General features: G+C 41.3%; 1 protein-coding gene across 1 annotated transcript in view; it reads right to left on the bottom strand.

Annotated features, from left to right (window-relative positions):
- Window positions 1-11,973: 11,973 nt before the first annotated feature.
- glceb (glucuronic acid epimerase b) overlaps window positions 11,974-15,454 on the bottom strand; it is a 55,938-nt gene continuing 52,457 nt past the window's right edge. The window contains exons 5-6 of the mRNA XM_026162849.2: window positions 13,649-13,941; window positions 11,974-13,216 (exon numbers count right to left, since the gene is read on the bottom strand). Coding sequence (XP_026018634.1) covers window positions 12,485-13,216; window positions 13,649-13,941 — 1,025 coding nt within the window. The 3' untranslated portion in view covers window positions 11,974-12,484. The remainder of the gene's footprint in view (window positions 13,217-13,648; window positions 13,942-15,454) is intronic.

Genomic DNA, 15,454 nt, shown 5'->3' with positions numbered 1-15,454 from the left:
AAGAAACAGCTGGAGAAATGAGAGAAAATATAAAAATATAAACTGCAAATTTATTTTTAAATTTATAAAAATGGACTTTACTGCTACAAAAATGAAATAAAAATAGCCAAACAATCCTACATCTCCCAACAATGATCTGTCTAATTCTAATATACATCAAACACCATCATTCATAAGTTCCCCTCACACTGACCAGCTGACGTGCAGTAAAAGAGCTGCGATATCGACTGAAGCGAAACATTAAGGTGATGACATATTAAAAGGATAAACTTGAGCTAATGAGCACAGAGACATAACAAAGGCATGATGATGATCCCATACAGGGTCACTGGAAGGTTTACTGAAAACGTGACTCGAATGCTGTGACCTTTACGTGCGTCAGTATTTGATGCCGGCTGAAGACTGTTATAGATGACTCTGATGTGTGAAACAGCTGTCTCCACCATCATCAGTCAAGCACTGTTTTAAGGATCATCTATAGAGAAATAATGCAAATGTGAAGAATCACTGATATGAGTGGATGGTAGCAGACAAGTGCATTTTACTTCACGGACACCCAAAATCAAAATAAGACTCTCTGTTAAATTGGCACTTGTAATTTCCCATCTTGCCACAAGGTGTCAGTGTTTTATTTTGGATTCTTACCTTTGTTTTCCTCTTGGATTAATTAATTTGTCACTCAGTGCACAGCTACTTTTTTTTTTGTTTTAACCTTATGTCACAGGGAATTAAAGCAGATCACTGTAGGGAGAGAAAGGTCTTCGTGTGTCGCTAGCTCCTTTTATTGACTGTTAATGAGAAAAAGTAACAAGTTCGCTTCAGGCTAGAGCCCCCCTCCCTCTTCCCTCTCCCCTCTCCCCTCTCCCATGCAAGAGATGAACCTCCTGTGGCAAGCCCTGAATGTTCGTGTAACATCAGCACAACCACCGTGGAGCTCTCCTCGCATTAAGCATTCATTGAGTCATTGTTGCTGAGGCAAACATTGCCGTACTTAAGAGAAGTCGGTTTCTGCTTACTGCGGATGACTGCACAAATATTAAAACCAGTCTTCTCATTTTGATGGAAGAAAAAAAATGATTAAAAAAAAATAAGTGAATTTAATTTTCAGCATCTTAAAGCCACCCTTCCACTGAGGTCATTTCTGATGAGGCTTCAGTGAACAGCAGATGGGTTAACTGAAGAGTCAGATGCATTTCTCAGGTCTTTGCCAGGTTTATTCTGATGACTTTCAGATACTGCTACAGACAGTTTTTTAGGCCTATCTCTTCTTCGTTTATTCTCAACTTGTCCCATTTTCTCATTTTTTTTAAGGACACACTGCAACCATGTTGATAATTAAAATTGTTTCTGTTATGTACAGTGTTGGGAAGGTTACTTTTCAAATGTATTCCACTACAGATTACAGAATACATGCCCCAAAACGTATTTTGTAACATATTCCGTTATGTTACTCAATGAGAGTAACGTATTCTGAATACTTTGGATTACTTAATATATTTTCATGCTTTTACAACTACATGAATGTACTATTGCTGTGTGATTTATTACTATTATTGAAGGTTACTCGCCATAATACCAACTAGATTTTTAAATCTTAATATAAATGAGTAACAGTAGGTGGACATTAGGTAAGGCTGCACTTTTTGCAGTGATCTCGTGTTGAAAACTATTCCACGCGTATATAAAACAGGTCAGCGGCCCCGAACCGTATCAAAGGGACCTCTGGCTAATACGTCGGGTTCCGTGTCGGGCTCGTAGCTGAAAACTAGCTTTACTTTGTTGTCTGGGTCAACTTTGCTAGCGAGAGACAGAGAAAGGCTACTCCAACATACTGTTTCGGAGGAAAACACGAACACAGTGTACAGTCGAGTATTAATAGCTTGTTTACAACTGGGCTCGTCAGGCACTCATTTTGGCTGCAGTGGTTATTATTATATTTACATGCTTCCAGCTCCCGTTTCTGGTCGGTGACAACTGGTACTTTTTGATTCTCCTTGTTCTAATAATAACCAAAAATAGGAGGGCATAGCCTAACATATGAAACAGGAAAAGACTGCTGTGTAATCCATTTATTTCAACAAAGTAACTGTATTCTGAATATCACCTTTTTAAATGGTAACTGTATACAGTTACTCATATTTTGTATTTTAAATGCGTAACACCAGTACATGTATTCCGCTACTCCCCAGCCCCAGCAGGTTACAGTGGGGCAAAAAAGTATTTAGTCAGCCACCGATTGTGCAAGTTCCCCCACTTAAAATGATGACAGAGGTCAGTAATTTGCACCAGAGGTACACTTCAACTGTGAGAGACAGAATGTGAAAAAAAAATCCATGAATCCACATGGTAGGATTTGTAAAGAATTTATTCGTAAATCAGGGTGGAAAATAAGTATTTGGTCAATAACAAAAATACAACTCAATACTTTGTAACATAACCTTTGTTGGCAATAACAGAGGTCAAACGTTTACTATAGGTCTTTACCAGGTTTGCACACACAGTAGCTGGTATTTTGGCCCATTCCTCCATGCAGATCTTCTCGAGAGCAGTGATGTTTTGGGGCTGTCGCCGAGCAACACGGACTTTCAACTCCCGCCACAGATTTTCTATGGGGTTGAGGTCTGGAGACTGGCTAGGCCACTCCAGGACTTTCAAATGCTTCTTACGGAGCCACTCCTTTGTTGCCCGGGCGGTGTGTTTTGGATCATTGTCATGTTGGAAGACCCAGCCTCGTTTCATCTTCAAAGTTCTCACTGATGGAAGGAGGTTTTGGCTCAAAATCTCACGATACATGGCCCCATTCATTCTGTCCTTAACACGGATCAGTCGTCCTGTCCCCTTGGCAGAAAAACAGCCCCATAGCATGATGTTTCCACTCCCATGCTTCACAGTAGGTATGGTGTTCTTGGGATGCAACTCAGTATTCTTCTTCCTCCAAACACGACGAGTTGAGTTTATACCAAAAAGTTCTACTTTGGTTTCATCTGACCACATGACAGTCTCCCAATCCTCTGCTGTATCATCCATGTGCTCTCTGGCAAACTTCAGACGGGCCTGGACATGCACTGGCTTCAGCAGCGGAACACGTCTGGCACTGCGAGATTTGATTCCCTGCCGTTGTAGTGTGTTACTGATGGTGACCTTTGTTACTTTGGTCCCAGCTCTCTGCAGGTCATTCACCAGGTCCCCCCGTGTGGTTCTGGGATCTTTGCTCACCGTTCTCATGATCATTTTGACCCCACGGGATGAGATCTTGCATGGAGCCCCAGATCGAGGGAGATTATCAGTGGTCTTGTATGTCTTCCATTTTCTGATGATTGCTCCCACAGTTGATTTTTTCACACCAAGCTGCTTGCCTATTGTAGATTCACTCTTCCCAGTCTGGTGCAGGTCTACAATACTTTTCCTGGTGTCCTTCCAAAGCTCTTTGGTCTTGGCCATGGCGGAGTTTGGAGTCTGACTGTTTGAGGCTGTGGACAGGTGTCTTTTATACAGATGATGAGTTCAAACAGGTGCCATTCATACAGGTAACGAGTGGGGGACAGAAAAGCTTCTTACAGAAGACGTTACAGGTCTGTGAGAGCCAGAGATTTTCCTTGTTTGAGGTGACCAAATACTTATTTTCCACCCTGATTTACGAATAAATTCTTTACAAATCCTACCATGTGAATTCATGGATTTTTTTTTCACATTCTGTCTCTCACAGTTGAAGTGTACCTCTGGTGCAAATTACTGACCTCTGTCATCATTTTAAGTGGGGGAACTTGCACAATCGGTGGCTGACTAAATACTTTTTTGCCCCACTGTATGTACACAACACTGGCTCAACCCTTTAGCTGGGTTCCTTTGATAGTCATAGATCAGTGTCACAAACAAAATCAAAAACCACTGAAAATGGAGTGAAAAAGCAGCAAATGTCTAAAACCTTCAGTTCGGATGTAGAACGAATGCTCCACATCCGAAGCCAGATATAAAAGTGAGGGTGCACAACACTATAAAGTACCTATAATACACACATTGACCAACTACAACATCAGAATGTTTGGTGCCTTTAAACAAGATGGTCCTTCGCTCAAGTAAAAGTAGCAATGCTACGAGATAGTTTCAAAACTTTAATCTTGCACTTGTAGTACAGATTAACTGCTGTTGCTACTACTACTCATAAATGATCATGAAAGCAGCTTTTATTGTTGTATTTGATGGAGGTGCCACTATTTTTATTAAGTGACAGGGAGTTAAACCTGTAACAATACATCATGTTTTTACAAGCACGGTTATAAAATTCACAGCTACACATAAGCAAACTGGCATTAAAAAATACACACAAGTACAAATAACATAGCAAGATACACATGTTACAATCAAACAATCATCTTCCTGCTTCACAGTTACCATTTTTAATAATAGTAGCGATTGTGTTCTGCTGATTCTGTGTTTTTTTGTGCGAGTGTCGGGGAATACAAAGAGACCAATCGGGCTGCTGTGCTGCAGCTGCTCAAAGACTCTGCTGCCTCCCTGGTGTTTTGGTTGATGAGGTGTAGTTTGTGTCTCCAAATGAGGAGCATGTGTGGCAGACAGCCCCCTGATACATTATTAATAGTTGCTAGACTCCAGGCGCTCTTTTCTTCCCTCTGTTGAATTTCAGACCTTCACAGCTTCTTCTTCTTCGCTCCGTCTAGAAACACTCCCACCACACACTTGCTTCCCCCCCCCTCTGTACATCAGTGCATCATTTTCCTGTTTACCCTACCCCCTGCCGTCACCCCATCCCCTCATTGTTCTCCACCAGCTTCCATCTTCATACCTGACTCAGCTGCTGATTAGCAGCGAAGGCTTCTATTCTCTCGGCTGCGTAAACCAAAGTCTGTCAGCTTCTTATAAATGAGCAAAAAATAAAGCAATTACCTGGCTTAGAAACTGAAACAGTAGATTCATTTCATTCTACAGTAATGACTTCTTCTTTGTCTCTGGTGTTCTTTTAGTAGCGAGGATGAGGCCGAGCTGAATTTGACACACCGTCAGCTCAATAGCACAAATGAAACCAGATAAGAAGTGAAGTTGGGAAATGATTTGGCAGAGCGCAGGGAGAAACAGATTGCCTGACAACAGTAGGTAAAAGCTAATGAGGACTTCAAGGAACTTCAACAGTTTGGAACATGTGTTTCTTCTCTTTCAGAGAGCAGATCGATTGATTCTTTAGGAAAATCAACCTGGTAGTAGCTGGCTTACGGGGATGTGTTATATGTGTTATTTTGTGTTTAATTGTCTCAGTTTTTACAAAATAGTTTAAACTGAAACATGTTAATACATAGAAGGTTGAGATTTAGCATATTGGAAGGGCTAAGCTAGCTGTCCAGACCCATGAATTCTTCTTGCTAAGCTCGTTGGTTGTTGGTTGTAGCCTGATAGATCAATTAAATAACTATGAACGTAGCATGGTTGGAATATCCTGTAACCTAAATAACCACTAGTTATGTATGCAGAAGAGCGTCTCTGAATGCACATCGCACCTTGAAGCAGATGCCCAGCAGCAGAAGACCACACCGGGTGTCCTCCTGCCAGCTAAGAACAGCAAACTGAGGCTATAATTTGCAGAACCTCACAAAAATTGGACAACAGAAGAGTGGAAGAACACTGCCTGGTCTGATGAGTCCTGATATCCGCTCTATCATTCAGATAGTGGGATTGGAAGTGGACGTAAGCTTGGATCTGTCCTGCCTTTTATCAGTTGTCCAGTGGTGTAATGATGTGGGGGGTATTTTCTTGCAAGTATTTTCTTTCTTTCTCCATTTCAGGATCTATCCAAAAAGTTGCTTCTGATCATCAGGATGTAGCGAGAAACAAGTAACGAGACACGTTTCTCCTCCTGAAAATGTCCAGATGAACAGACTCAACTTTTTGGGATTTCCTTACCTGGATGTTTGAGCATAAAGACATTTCAGGATCGAGTTTAAAACTCGATTACTTGTATTTAAGAGTGCCAATGGTTTGGGCCCCCGTCATTGACAGAGTGTTTGTCACCCTACAGTCCTACCAGAGCACTGAGGTCTACTAAGCAGCTGTTTCGAGCTTAAACGCAGAGGTGATTGGAGCTTTTCAGTGGTGGCTCCTAATCTTTGGAACAACTTACCCTTTTTCCATGAGAGCTGCTGTCTCTCAAACATCATAAAGCATTTTTAAAAACCTGCTTATTCTTGCTTGTTTTTGAGCCTAGTGTTTGTATATTATTATGCAAACACGGCCTTTTTTACTGTATTTTTTGTTGATTTAGTGACTGTGTATTGTGTATATGTTGCAAACTTGTACAGCATTTGTTCTATAGAAATAAACTTTGACTTGTTGCAACTGAGCACCATTTAAATGCCAAAGCCTACCTGAGTATTGCTGACCACGTCCATCCCTTTATGACCACAGTGAACCCATCTTCCAGCAGGCTAATACACCATGACACAAAGCTCAAATCACCTCAGTGTGGTTTCTTGAACATGACAATTGAGCACCTTTAGGATATCAGTAGATGGACCAGAATCTCCGAGTGCTGTTTCCAGCATATACATAAGTATTTCGATCAACGTGTAAAAGACTACAAACTCCGTGGAAGTTTTGAAGTTGCACTGTTGCACTGTTTCTGTTTTCTTTCAGCTCGATATTTCCACCTCCATTTCTTTTCTTTTCCCTCCTCCCCTGAGAACCCAGACAACACACAAACAAATCCAATAACGCAGGGTTCAACGGTGTGTTAATTTCATCAAGTGGGTAAATTTATGGACACTATAAAGCCTGTGGCTTCTGGGCGCCAGAGTACCAAGTATTCACTGTAATTTTATCATGGGCATCTCAAAGGCATCTGAATGGCAGCAGAGGAGGTAGAAGAGGCTGATACAAAGGCCGTGAAGAGGCCGAGCTTATCGGGTTTATGTAGGGCTAATTACAGGACTGGGAGACAGACTCTCTGTCAGGAGGCACAGTAACATCATTAGCGTCAAAAAAAGAGGAGGAATGTGACGTGTGGGGTAGTGAGGGAGAAATTATGGGTGGATTGTATTAATGCCAAAAGGTAATGAAAAATGCAAGCGGGTGGCAGGAGATACAGTCCTTCTCAGGTGTCTGCGCTTTTTCACTGGATCAGAATAGCCTAATTAGGATTAATAATTAATCAGGATTGTTTTCCTTCCCAGCAGTTTCACAGAGACCGTGTTCAGTATGGATAAACTGTTTCTATAATACAGTCAGAAATGCCTGTCACCCATAATAATGTGTGAAGTTGAGTTAGAAATGTTCGAAAGAGCTCTGATACAAACAGCAACTTTACCAGAGGCGTCAGGTAAAGTCGTTCAAAGGAAAAGATCTGATCGGGTGTGGAGTGTCACTCAAAGTACCGAGAGGAGCCAGTTGACATGTACAATCTGGCACTGGAGTATATCTGGAATAACTGGGAACTAGTTAAAAGCCACTCAACCCTCTCTGATGACAGCGAATCAGAAATTAGAGATGTTAATACAGAAGATGGCAGAGCAGGTGGTTTGATTATGAGGCGCACAATTAAATTATACAGGAGGGTTTGTCATTAGACCCGAGCAGGCAGAAATGACATTAGTGGGGTGCAGGCTTGAGTGATGGACTAAATGGTTACACTGATGATCAAATCAATCCCGCTGGTCTGGTTTCACCTGAACAGAATTTTTCGTTGCGACTCAGTAATTCCAACTTAATTAGTTTCATGCTGGCACGCAGTGCTGCGAAAAAGTATTTGCCCACTTTCAGATTTCTTAGTTTTTTGTATATATGCCACATTTACATGTTTCAGATCATCAAATTCATTTCGATATTGGATAAAAAATAAAAAAAAACCTACAAAAACACAAAATGCAGTTTTTAAATGATGATTTCATGTATTAAGGGAAAAAAGTTACCCAAACCTACTTGTCCCTATGTGACAAAGTAGTTGCCCCTAAACCTGATAACTGGTTGCGCCAGTTATGGCAGCAAGAATTGCAATCAAGTGTTCAAGTAACTGGCAACGAGTCTTTCATAATTATGTGGAGGAATTTTGTCCCACTTTTCTTTGCAGAATTGCTTTAATTCAGTCACTGTGGAGAGTTTTCAAACACGAGGGGCGTGTTAGATTTGCGATTTCCCTGAGTTATCACAGTTAATCACTGTATTTGGCAACTTCACCCCTTTTATCCAGAAACCAATAGCAGACTGACCCCAAATTATTGTGGTCACAATGCATCATATCCCCCCCCCCCGTGTAGCTGTAGGATAATCATTTGGAGTCATTGTTGTATGGACGTGGAACCTCTCGGTGTGCGCTGGGCTTGTTTAGCACATACCGTCGATCAGACGTGCATCTGGTGGTTCTTTGTGTTCCCCGACCTGCTCCTGAGATTGTAAGAGACGGCACAGCGAACGAACTTGCTGAGAAAGCTGCTGCTGTCGGGCAATCTTGTTGCTGTGGGTGTGCTAGTCTAGGCAACATGCCAAAATAACATGAATGTCAGCAAGTGTTTGCAGGCTCTATTTTTCATTTTCTATTGCAAAATAATACTCCTTAGAATACAATTTAGATGTATCCTTAAGATATAATTATAAATATTCAATTATTGAAATTGTAACTTTTAATATAATAACTTAATTTATTTGCATCTCTACTGATTTCCATGGATCCACTGTTCTAATTTCTTGAAGTCCATGGTGCCATCTTTACGTTACAAATCAAATATATTCAGTTGTTAATCAAATATGAGGGGAAAAAAATATAAAAGTGTCAGAAATGAAAAGCTACAACCAATAAATGTTTTTATATTTTCTAGAAATCTAGATAAATGGCTAAAACCGATCACCATTTATCGACAACTGATTGATAATTGCATAAATCTATAGCTTCATTAGACATATCTATTCTTTATCTATTCTTCATTAGGCTGCTGTGTTCATGTCAAACCTCTGAAAAACAAAACAAATCAGGAATTTAAGAAAAAAAATGCTTTTATTTATTGATTTTTTTTTTTTTTTTTTTTTACATCTTTAAAAAGCAAAACCTTAAAGCACAAAGATTTACTCTGTATATAAACACCTCTCTTCATTGGACTAAAAAAAATGGTAGCATTTGCACATTGTGCTTCGGTTGCAAAGTCTGTACAACAACTCTGGGTCTCTCGTAGTGTCACGACCCCAGTAAACATTTTATTGCATAAATCACATTTGACCTCAGTGGCCATTTGCTGACGTGTTGAAACAAGGAGTGTAGAGACAGAGGAGAGGGTACCACTGAAATGAGGAGAAAGAAGCTCTCATACCTGTTACACAGTGAATAACAATAGCAGCTTTCTTAATGAAGGCGTTGCACATTGTCCTGAAAAGGAAAAAAGTAATCCATAAAAGAGAAATACAACTAAACTCATGTGACGATAATCGACAGTTGTGCTTTTGTCTAACTAGAAAAACTCTTATTTCTCTGCAGAGGAAAAAAAGAAATAAAATAAAATAAAAAAAACTCAAGGAGAACCTGCAGCTATTGGCTCATTTCCCTTTAAACAGTAGCTTACTAAACACTAATCTCTAGTTGCACACAACCCCTTTTACAATAAGCATTTACATATCTACTCAACCTACATCTGAAAAAGTAGCATTTCTCAAAAGGCAGTGTCTCTCCATGACATCTCCAAGGAGACTTTACATCATTAAAATGCTGAATGGAAGTCGGTTTTTGCACAAAAATATACAAATACACCTCGAATCAATGACTTTGGTATAAACAACATGGAGCTCGTTATTCTCACACAAAGACTTCTACTCCTGAACGTTACCCCCCCTCCCCACCCCCGCCCTCAACGGACATATTTCTGCTCGTCGTGTATAAATTATGCAAGTGTTTACAGGAAGAAAAAGCCAACAGGAAGTAAAGAAAACTAGAATCAGCAAAAACAACAACAAAAAGAAAAACCCTAACAGATTACCCAAAGATCTCAAACATCTTTTATGGTATAAACATTCCCACAACCTATAAAAGGAGAAAAATGAATAAAAATGAATATAATCATCATTAAAAAAAAAAGATTGATGGAAAATAAATGTTAAAAGTTATAAGGTTTCCTCTTTATTGGACACAGTTGTAATTTTTCCATTTTAAAACAAGAGTACAAAAACAATAAATGACAAAGCAGGGTTATATAACAAATAGATTAGAGACATGCTTACACATTAGAACCATTATTTTGAGAACCAAACGTTTTTTTGTGATTAAACTTGATGTTTAAAAATGTGCATTATTGTGTTCTGCTTTTCTACTGAAGTCAGGATTTGTTAATCAGTTTGGAAAAAGGGAACTTGGATGTATTTTTGTCCTGCCAGTGCAAACTCAAACAACCTGAAACGCTGGCTTTGTGGGAAAACGATTTTTGTCTCAAAAAACTGGCGTTATATATATATTTTTTTAAACAGGATTCAGAAGAAACCAATCTGCAGCTTCTTTAAATCTTCAAAGCTGGATCAATGAAAGCCTCATTGCTGCTGAGGGCTCCGCTTTGTGTTGTTTGTGAGTACGACGCCGGTGAACGCTGACTCATCCGTGAGCAGCGACTGTACCGTGAACAGGCTCTCCAGCCTATTAGCCGGGTGAATTGTTAGAGCACAGGCAGGCCTCTTTCTCTGCGCTCGGCGGTCAACAGGGCAGCGCTCAGATTAAAAGCGCCGAGTTCATGCACTCGCAGCGGCTGAGAGGAGCAACGAGAGCCTGCTGGGAACGAGCCTTTGCATGCTCGTCAGGAATTTACCTCCAGCTTTAGTACTTCCTGGCATTGTCTATTTAAATGGTGTGAATTAACATTGTAGTGAGATGCAGCTGTGCTTCTGCTGCCCACGTTCATCTCCTCCAATACACAACAGAGACATCTACACCACCTACGCTTGTATCCTGCAATTATCATGTTCCAAGTATGAGTTACAGAAGAAAGGCTTTTCAGACGAGTTCCCGAGTAAACAACGAGCTGAAAAGGTCAAAAAGGAGGAGGGGAACGAGGGGGGTGGGCACAAGAATGAATTAAAATGTGGCTACGACTGACGGTGCTGATATTCACACCAAGCAAAAAACACAGATCTGAAATTATAACAATGACGTGGGGAGCTGGAGTTTGGCATTTAAAGTTTCACATTAGTATCACCTTTTAACTGATGCCTCTTGGTTAATCTAGTATTAAATGTTTAGCCTCGTTCAGGCCTGCGATCACGCGTGTAAGTAGGAAACACAGTTTTTCCTTTTGAAACAAAACTTTAGATTGTGCAGCTGAAAAGAAGCGAGCATTTATCCTGGTCTTAAATTCAGCCAGCTGGGATTTCTCACATGGGACACACATGTGTTAATAAACACGCTGAACTCAAAGTTAATCATATGTGAAGTTGCAACCTTGAACAAAAACGGTTACACGGTGGTATCACTGCCTGACCATCGGATACAGGTAGCAACATTACAGAAGCTACAGCTAATTATGATAACTTCCTCATTTTTAAGCATTATTGCAGGGCTGCATTGATTTATCTCAGTGAATACCACAGGAACAATCACATTGCTACTGAGAACGAGCTCGATTATTACTCAGAGCAGCTTTCAAGCAGCTTAACAGAAGCCTCACATTTACTTTAGAGGGGAAAAGATAAATCTACTAAAGACATAATACTATAATTATTGGCTAACATTAATCTGTGTTTAGACAGAATCATAAAACGTTTGATTTTCTAGCATTTCCACAAAGGGATGAATTCTCTAATAAACATCTCTAACCAAACATTAAATGTGAGACACTTAAAAAAAAAGTCCTGCGTTGTAATTTAAAACTGTTTAGTATTGAAGGGTTTGCATTAAAAATGTTGTTGTGGTGAAATATTCGAATGCTTCTTATATATTGAAAAGATGCGCTTTTTTGTTTTTTGGCAACGTTCTCCTTCAAATAATTTATAATATATTCTGTTATATACAGTTTGTTTTAATAAACTTTAATCTGAAATGACGTTAAAAAAAATACAATTGCAGAAGAAAAATGTGCTGGATGCATCGAAGAATGTCTGAAATGTGATTCACAGAGTTTTTAATCTTTCACCAATGTCATATATTCTTTTTAAAAACGCACACACACACGCACACACGCACGAACACATACACACTTTCTTCCTGAATGCAGACACTCTCACCTTGAAATGAGGTTTGTGCATAACTACAAACACTAACTCAAGAGGTGAAGGAAAAGAAAAGAAACAGGCAGAGGAGAGCTACAGTGGATGTTGCAGAAATTAAAAAACCTGCAACAGAGCACACGAGAGAGTATTGAGAGCTTCAGCTGATTAAACTCATACTTCAGATTTTGGACTTCAACCAGATCGAGGACGTGCACGCGAGCATAGGCCGCTCATTCATTCCTTCAGTCGCACAGAATATATCGATCTTCTTCTCATCTCAGCCTTTATAGTGTGTGGGTTGGAGTTTAGTCTAATTGTGCTTGGCACGAATCCCCTTTAAGTAGGTTTTCCAGCGCTTGACCACATCCTTGAAGATGGGGGAGTTGTCTATGGATGCCAGCAGCTGTAGCTGATTAATGTGTGTGGTGTGATAGTCCCAGCGAGCCAAGTTGGGCGCAGTGCCCAACATGAAGTGACGCAGGTCATAAATGCTCCCAGACCCGGTGTCAAAGAGCGGCAGCATGGCCTTCAGCGACTCCATGCCGCGGCTGAACAGTTGCCCTGCCTCCCTGCCGAGCTTCTCTCCAGCTGTCTCAGTCAAGTCGTAGAGCCCCAGCAGGGAGTAGATGAAGCCGTTGAGCACAAAGGAGCTGGGTGTGGTGGGGTATTCTTCATACCAGTCATACTTGTTCATGAACACAGCTTTGACCCCATGCTGTGCTGAAGGCACCTTATAAGGTCCTACTGCCTTCAGGGCAGCGTTGAGGTACGCCTGGTCCTTGGTGAGGAGGTAGGCTCTCACAAGGGTGGACATGGCCTGGCCCTGAGCCATGGCCGAGTACCAGCCGGGCTCCAGAGGTCTGAAGCCTTCGCCTAGTTTACGGGTGACCATGATAGGCCATCCGCCTCGCTCGTCCTGGTTGCGCAGCAGCCAGTCGCTGGCGGCAAAGAAGGCGGCCATGTGCGCAGTGGTGGAGATGGTGATGTTGTCAACAAATCCACGCCCATGCAGGACTAATCGCACCACACGTCTGGGCATAATCTGAAAAGAGACAGTAGATGAAGGGAGTTAGGACTTGGCATTCATGAGTTCAACACACTGCAGATTTAGTCTTCATAAAGCCAAATAATAACAGTATTTAGTTCACATACATGGAGTTAAATCTAACACAAAGAAACCCTCTGACACAATACAAGTGGCAAAGACTTGTAAGTAGCTTTGATAATGAAAAGCATACATCACCATAAATGTAACTATACTTCCTTAATGGACTGTTTTCTATAAAATGTGAGAAAGTAGTGAAAAATGTACAAAAAGTACATTAAAAGGTTTTTTTGTGGAACTTTTGCTTTTAAAATGAGAGCTGCCAGTTCAACTAATCAACTAATTATCCCAGCTGCAAGTGCATCGTCACTAGACCACAAATATTTGAGCAGAGGTGCTTTTTGAACCAGCGCTTTGAGTTGAACGGACCTTTGTGGCCTTAACAGCCTTTGTGTTGGACAGCCCGACGCCCTTCCTGAGGTCGGTGAGCAGATCCCGGGTCAGAGTGCTCCAAGCGGTTCGCGGTCCAATCCCGTAGGTGATGTCACGCTCTCTGAAGGCGATGAGCTGTGTGCTGGTCACGTAGTGGATTGTGAAGGGAGGGCCCTTCTCTGTGGTTTCAAGGATTACAGACACGCTGCCGTTGGAGATAAACTTGAGGTCCAAGCTGAGGATGAAGTCTTTGGAGTTGCCCATCTGGAGGGACACGCCTTCGGAGGAGTCTGTGGTAATGGGAAGTGAGTGGGGTGGGTGCAGCAGATAAATAAGTCAAAATTGCGGGAGAAAAAACATTTATTCAAAGACACTTGGTCTCATTTGACTGACTTCTTTAAGAACTTGATGATTACTGGCTGATAACGTGCTATTTTTAGTTTACTGGAAGCTTTTTAAATCCGAGTCTGTCTCTTAATACACTCCTCTGGTGGTCTGTTTATATAATGGCTCATCTTTTTTTTCCCTTTTTTAATACTCTCAATGATCAATCACAATGAGCCTACTTTAGAATCAATCACTGGTCAGAAGCTTAACATTTTAACTACCCTGGATTTTGTATTATTACCCATGTGATGTTCCTTGCTGTTTGTGTGTGTGTGAGAGAGAGTGCACACACACACACACACACACACACACACACACACACACACACTAGGACGAGCTTCTCCTGGGATGTGCAGTACGGCTGTGTCTCTGCACACTGAGCTTAATAAGGAGGACAGAGAGGAGAGAGAAGACAGTGTGGAAAGGAATAGAGGAGCAGTATGAGGGAACAACAGAGTGAAAGAAGAAGTTGATATACTGCAACTTCTCTATTTGCATCCCCGCATCTCCTCCAGTCAGAGCTTAAGTAGAAACTCGGATGATTTTTACTTTCCACACTGCCACCTCTGACACTGGATCACCTTTGTGTCACTATAGTTCAGCTCCGACTTCATTTCAAGACCCCGAAGCAGCGAGCGGTTCAAGAATGATCTCTGCTTTTGCCTTACTCTTTGGTGTGCACAGCAGAAAAACAACAAAAAAAACGAGGAGAATGTTTTCTAATCGAGGCTCCTCCAAGGATAAAGAAGAGAAAGGGTCAAAAAGTCAAGGAAAAGGAGAGTAATGGAGTGATGGCTCACACAAGAGCTCTTAAAGCCAGGCCTAGATGGGAGAGGGTGAAAATGAGCCAATAGTGAGGAGACAATTGAAATCAGAAGACGGAGAGATCTCACATCACATACGCTGAGAAAGCAGAAGCAGATGAGGCCTAGTGAGGCTCAAAGACAGTCGATCAGGAAGAGAATGAAGGAGAGAGACAGTCTGGCAGGGGCCTCTGGATGACTACGGCTCTTTAATGCACTCATAAATCCATTACTTAAGGCAATGCAGAGAGTAAGTGGATTTGTACTCTGGCCCTGTGATTACTCTGCCATCAATAAAGGATGGGCAGGGAATATAGACGAGATTCCACCTCCACCGCTCGGGCTCCCTAGCTGTTTAGCAATAAGTCTGGAGACGGGGATGACATGCGGCTAGAAATACGCCTGTGTAAATCACGCTTGTGTACATGACCGAGTGTGTGAGACGAACACTTGAAAGCGTGCACAGTGCCTGCAGTACATGTGCGGACAACAAAAGACCTGACAAGTGACGAGACAACAGTCGATGGAAGTGTGATTTTTCCATCACTACAGCACACGCACAGCTAAAACAGCAAATTTAATTAAAAAACAATAATAAGTGGTGTTTTTTTGG

Source organism: Astatotilapia calliptera, chromosome 1 (genome assembly GCF_964374335.1).
Source record: "Astatotilapia calliptera chromosome 1, fAstCal68.1, whole genome shotgun sequence".
Classification (NCBI taxonomy): Eukaryota; Metazoa; Chordata; class Actinopteri; order Cichliformes; family Cichlidae; genus Astatotilapia; species Astatotilapia calliptera.
Note: the sequence above shows the minus strand (reverse complement) of the source record. Positions and strands in the feature narration are given on the sequence as shown.